This window comes from Sinocyclocheilus anshuiensis, unplaced genomic scaffold, assembly GCF_001515605.1.
Source record: "Sinocyclocheilus anshuiensis isolate Anshui unplaced genomic scaffold, SAMN03320099.WGS_v1.1 scaffold461, whole genome shotgun sequence".
Lineage (NCBI taxonomy): Eukaryota > Metazoa > Chordata > Actinopteri > Cypriniformes > Cyprinidae > Sinocyclocheilus > Sinocyclocheilus anshuiensis.
In genome coordinates this window covers 1,207,492-1,212,607 of record NW_015541005.1, presented here as the reverse complement: position 1 = coordinate 1,212,607, position 5,116 = coordinate 1,207,492, and the positions used below count along the sequence as shown (strand labels likewise).

At 36.4% G+C, this 5,116-nt stretch overlaps 1 protein-coding gene and 1 pseudogene across 2 annotated transcripts in view; one reads left to right on the top strand and one right to left on the bottom strand.

The window, feature by feature from the left end:
- LOC107690320 (ubiquitin carboxyl-terminal hydrolase 7-like) overlaps positions 1-914 on the top strand; it is a 23,644-nt pseudogene extending 22,730 nt beyond the window's left edge.
- Positions 915-3,103: 2,189 nt separating this feature from the next.
- litafd (LITAF domain containing) overlaps positions 3,104-5,116 on the bottom strand; it is a 6,695-nt gene continuing 4,682 nt past the window's right edge. For both annotated transcript variants that reach the window (XM_016488520.1, XM_016488519.1), the window contains exons 4-5: positions 3,890-4,058; positions 3,104-3,803 (exon numbers count right to left, since the gene is read on the bottom strand). In XM_016488520.1, coding sequence (XP_016344006.1) covers positions 3,689-3,803; positions 3,890-4,058 — 284 coding nt within the window. In that variant the 3' untranslated portion in view covers positions 3,104-3,688. The remainder of the gene's footprint in view (positions 3,804-3,889; positions 4,059-5,116) is intronic.

The window sequence follows — 5,116 nt, the reverse complement described above, 5'->3', positions numbered from 1 at the left end:
TATATATATATAAACATTAGTAAATCGAGAAGTCAGTGTGTACATTATTTTCAAATTCAGTCAATATTTTAGGTCAAATTAAATGAATCCATAAAATTAAAATGACCATTGCTCACTAATTAGCAGATCGTAGTCCAGATTAAGTTTAGTTCCACCCAGATGATCATTCATAAAATATTTTCCATTTTCTTTTAGTTCAAGTTTGCAATAGTGATGATGGGCCGGCATCAGTATATCAATGAGGAAGACTACGAGGTGAATCTGAAAGACTTTGAGCCACAGCCAGGTATGTTACGCTCCTTTGACCTCTGTAGTCTCAATCAGTAGACATTGTGTTTACGTTTGTGCCAACTTGGCTGTATGCTGTCCTTTCTCAGGGAACATGTCGCACCCGAGGCCTTGGTTAGGGCTCGACCACTTCAACAAAGCTCCAAAGAGAGGTCGCTACACGTATCTGGAAAAAGCGATCAAGATTCACAACTGACAAGCCCCCGCTCTAACCGACCATACTAAAGACTTTAACCAAACCTCTTGTGTGCACCACTTTTAACACCTGCTGTCTGGGTAGACAGTCACCATGTATGAAGTCTTCAGCTAATGGAGTGACTGCTGATGCTCCTGTTTTCCTTTTGAGACTGTTCGATTTGGCTTCTCTAACTATTGACTGCCTATTTGTCTGGAAGAATGAATTGGATTTTAACAAGAAAGGGGGAACAGTATGTCCTAGACTTTTGTTTTGATTTTTATTCTTTGTTGTTTTTTTATTTGTTTGTTTTTCTTTTTAAGTTCGTTCGTTTTTTTTTTTTTTTTTTTAAATTGTTACGGCAAGAAAGCTGCTGCATTGTGAGGTGGAGGCAATGGAAAGGGGAGTTTTGTCATTTGCAGACGATTAAAAGGATTCCTCCATCCTTTAACAAAAAAAAAAAAACACCGCAAATGGCTGAGGCTTTTGCTAGTTGCCCTGACATGGTTGTCTCTTTTCTGGTCACTTACTGCAACTAGTCAATTTTCATGTTTACACGATTCTTCTTTCTCACTTAGTTTGGTTGGAGAAATTCAGTTTGTCTTCTCTGGAAATCCTGTATAAAGTAAAGAGCCACAGCATCCGTTTTAAAATAAATGAAAAATAAATAAATTGTCTGTACTTCATCTTGCACGTTGGCACTTAATATCCAAGGTTTTACATTTCTCAGCACTGTTAAATGTAATCTTGGTTGGAGTTTGATTTGCATATCCCTTTTGGTTTCTGCCCCTTTCCCCTCTCCCCATAAAGTTTTTTTTTTTTTTTTTTTGGTTATCCCCAGTCTTTAGCTCCTCTGTCACCGGCTATGGGATTATTCTGATGGGGAGGGAGCGGTCGCTTGCTGACCTCTCCAGATTCGTTGTACTGTTTGTTGGCACGAGGTTGCAGACGTATAGAAGACTGGTTTGGGACTTAGAGAACCAGCATTAATGAACCAATACCATTTTTTCTCTTTAAGCACAGAAGGAATGCTCCCTAGTGCATAGTTGGCTACTAGTCAATTTTCATGTTTACACCATTCTTCTTTCTCACTTAGTTTAGTTGGAGAAATTCAGTTTGTCTTCTCTGGAAATCCTGTATAATAAAGTAAAGAGCCACAGCATCCGTTTTAAAATAAATAAAAATGAAATAAATTGTCTGTTCTTCATCTTGCACGTTGGCACTTAATATCCAAGGTTTTACATTTCTCAGCACTGTTAAATGTAATCTTGGTTGGAGTTTGATTTGCATATCCCTTTGGTTTTTTATCCCTTTTTTTTCTCTCCCCATAAAGTTTTGTTTTCCCTGTTTGTTAGCTCCTGTCACTGGCTGTGGGATTATTCTGATGTTAAGGGAGGGGTCGCTTTGCTGATGGCTCCAGATTCATTGTACTGTTTGTTGGCACGAGGCTACAGACGTATAGAAGACTGGTTTGGGACTTAGAGAACCAGCATTAATGAACCAATACCATTTTTTCTCTTTAAGCACAGAAGGAATGCTCCCTAGTGCATAGTTGGCTTTGTAAAAACAATTAAAATTGTATATTTAAAGAATGAACATGTAAAATTAAAAGCACCGATTTGTTGGGTACAGATCAACTCAGATGTTCATATTCATTGTGTGTAGTTTTCTTTGGATCCTGACAGTTTCATTTGGTCTTTATTTTTTTCCTTAACTAAGTGCAGCAGTTTGTCTCATTTAAGTGCAGTACAAAGAAAACCTGCAGATCACATTTCTTTTTTGATTTTTTTTCTCTCCAGTCTAATTCCTCCGTGTAGCAGCAGTGTACGACAACTCTTCCTGTATATTGCCTTTTTGCTGGAAAATGTATGTTGAATAAAATTTTCTATAAAAGCTACAGCCATGGCCCTTGAAGAATTGACTCAACATGGTGTTCAGATTGTCATGCTGTGCTAGTGTCACGTAATGTGAAGATTTCAGTGTGTATAAACGGCACATGCAGAGTTCTCATTGAGGTATTGCACAGACACATTTCAGTTTTATATTATTACATTTAAGACAGTTCCATTTAGATGAACATATAACATATTTAACATTATAAAAGATTCAGACTTTTTACAGAAGTGATAAATTGCTAAACAACAAGTCAGCTTTAGCAGTATGGTAATTCAAAAAGTGAATGTTGGAAGTATGATTTCCGGTGTTTTATTTAAGAGATCTTGTGGGTTCTGAATTGTTTGTTCTCAACCTTTTTGACTCCCGTTGCACACAACAGTATTCAAAACCCCATGACGTTTTTTTTTTTTCCCCAGTTTGTAATATATACAAGATAATTATTTTATTTTTTTTTTACGTTTCTACAGGTTGTACCCGATAAAATATATTAGAGCTTGACATAACTATAAAAATGTCTATCCTTTATAAATTGCTTATGGAGTTTAATATTAATTTACACGACATTTTAAGCTCTAGACATTACACCTTCGAATGAAGATACCTCATATATCCTGGCTTTTCTAGACGGTGCATTTAAAAAAAAAAAAAAAAAGTTCCAGATGGGTGCATGTCAATGCCATGGAAGAACCATTTTGGTTCCCCAAATAACCTTTCATTTAAACACTTTCATTTTCTCATTTTAATAATCTAAAGAACCTTTTATCCAATGGAAGGTTTCCATGGATGTTAAAGGTTCTTCATGAAACCATCAATACCAAGAAACTTTATGAAACCCTGGTTCTTCAAAGAAAATTAAAAAGAAATATCTTGCTTTTTAGTTTTTAACATTTCAATTATTGCATTGTCTTGATTTACATAACTTAAGTCATCTTGAAGCCCATTTGAAGTTTGCCGAGGCCCCTGGGTTGAGAACAACTGTTTTAAATGGTGCAGTTGATGCCCAAATTACTGCTATTTACATCACGTAATTTATGGTTCCACAAACTTCTCAGCCCTCTGAACCCTTAACCATGAGTCCTTTATAGATATACAATCAAAACAATGCGTAGACCATTCATATTCATTTGATAATGTAATAATGTAATGTATTATGTAATCAACGAAGCCTAAGCCAGATGAACACCAAAAGGTTCTCAAAGATCACAAAGCTTTAGTTTATACTAGATGACGTCTGTATTGGCCTGAAAGTGTCCTCCAGTCCTTCATATAGTGTAAGGTGCCACACAAATCCATGAGTGGTGTTAAAATTGGGGAAGGGATGGGATGGGGTTAGCAGCATTGCTTCTTTTCAATGTGCAGGATCTTACTGCATTTCGGGCATGTGTGATAGACGTCTTTGAAAAACTTCATGAAGAACGGAATCAGACAGCAGCATAAAACAAACCTGGAAATGAGGAGGACAGTCAGTTTGGCTTTGATAATGTACGCAAGAGTTGATCTTTTTAGCTGCGAATTCAAATGGACTCATACCCGCACAGGATGAAGAGCAAGCACATCAACCAGGCGTAAACTCCCACTTTGTAGGTGACATTGGTTAAGACCTGCTGTTGGCAGCTTGTGCAGGTGGCCATTCCTGGATTGCGACCCAGCTCATATGATTCGTAGCTGACAAATTTGTTTTTGGCTTCCGTTGATTGAACTAAAGGAGAAGAATGTGTTTTAGTAAGTTTAGTCTTCTTTATTATGATTTATCTGCTTTTCTTTACCATTTTATCATATTTCATCCAATGATTTGTTATATATCTTATATTTAGTACAACTTTGGGACTAGAGGGTCACTCTAGACAGGAACCCTTGATTGTCACAAAGTTGCAAGTAATGTTGTGTTGTACATTTGTTTGTTTGTTCCACCATGGAATGAATTAAAAAAAAAAAAGAAACAATTGTGATGTTTTATCTCATAATAATGACTTTATTTCTCACAATTGGGTCACTCTAGACAGGAACCCTTGATTGTCACAAAGTTGCAAGTAATGTTGTGTTGTACATTTGTTTGTTTGTTCCACCATGGAATGAATTTAAAAAAAAAAGAAACAATTGTGATGTTTTATCTCATAATAATGACTTTATTTCTCACAATTCCAAGTTGACATCTCACAAATATGACATTTGTTTCTCAGAATTGTCAGTTGTTCCAGACAGATCCTTTCGTTCACAAGATTTGGTGCACCTTAAAAACTATTTAAGCCAAAAAATCTGAGGGGGAAAAAAAGGCAAAATTGCGAGATACGAACTCAGAATTCAGAGAAAAAAAGTTAGAAATCTGAGACGTACACTCAAAATAAAACTCAGGGAGGGAAAATCAGAATTGCGAGACATAAACGTACAAGATATGAACTCGGAACTGTGAGAAAAAAGTTTGAATTGTGTTCTAAACGTGCAATTCTAAGAATGAAAGTCAGATTTTATGTAAATATATAGATTTTATTTCTTTATTTTTAATCCATGACGGTAACAGGCTTCCATAAACCCTGCACATATTAGGTTCATTTAAATGTTGTATAAAAGCAATATAATGACATTAGCAACGCTCCAATGTAGTATACAGTAAAATCGTCTCAGGTTACTTATGTAACCATGGTTCCCTGAGTAGGGAACGAGACACTGCGTCCTCTAGGGGTCGCTATGGGGAACGCCTCGTCGTGACCCGTGTCTGAAGCATACATTGAAAAAACACCAACTCGTTGGCCGGCGACA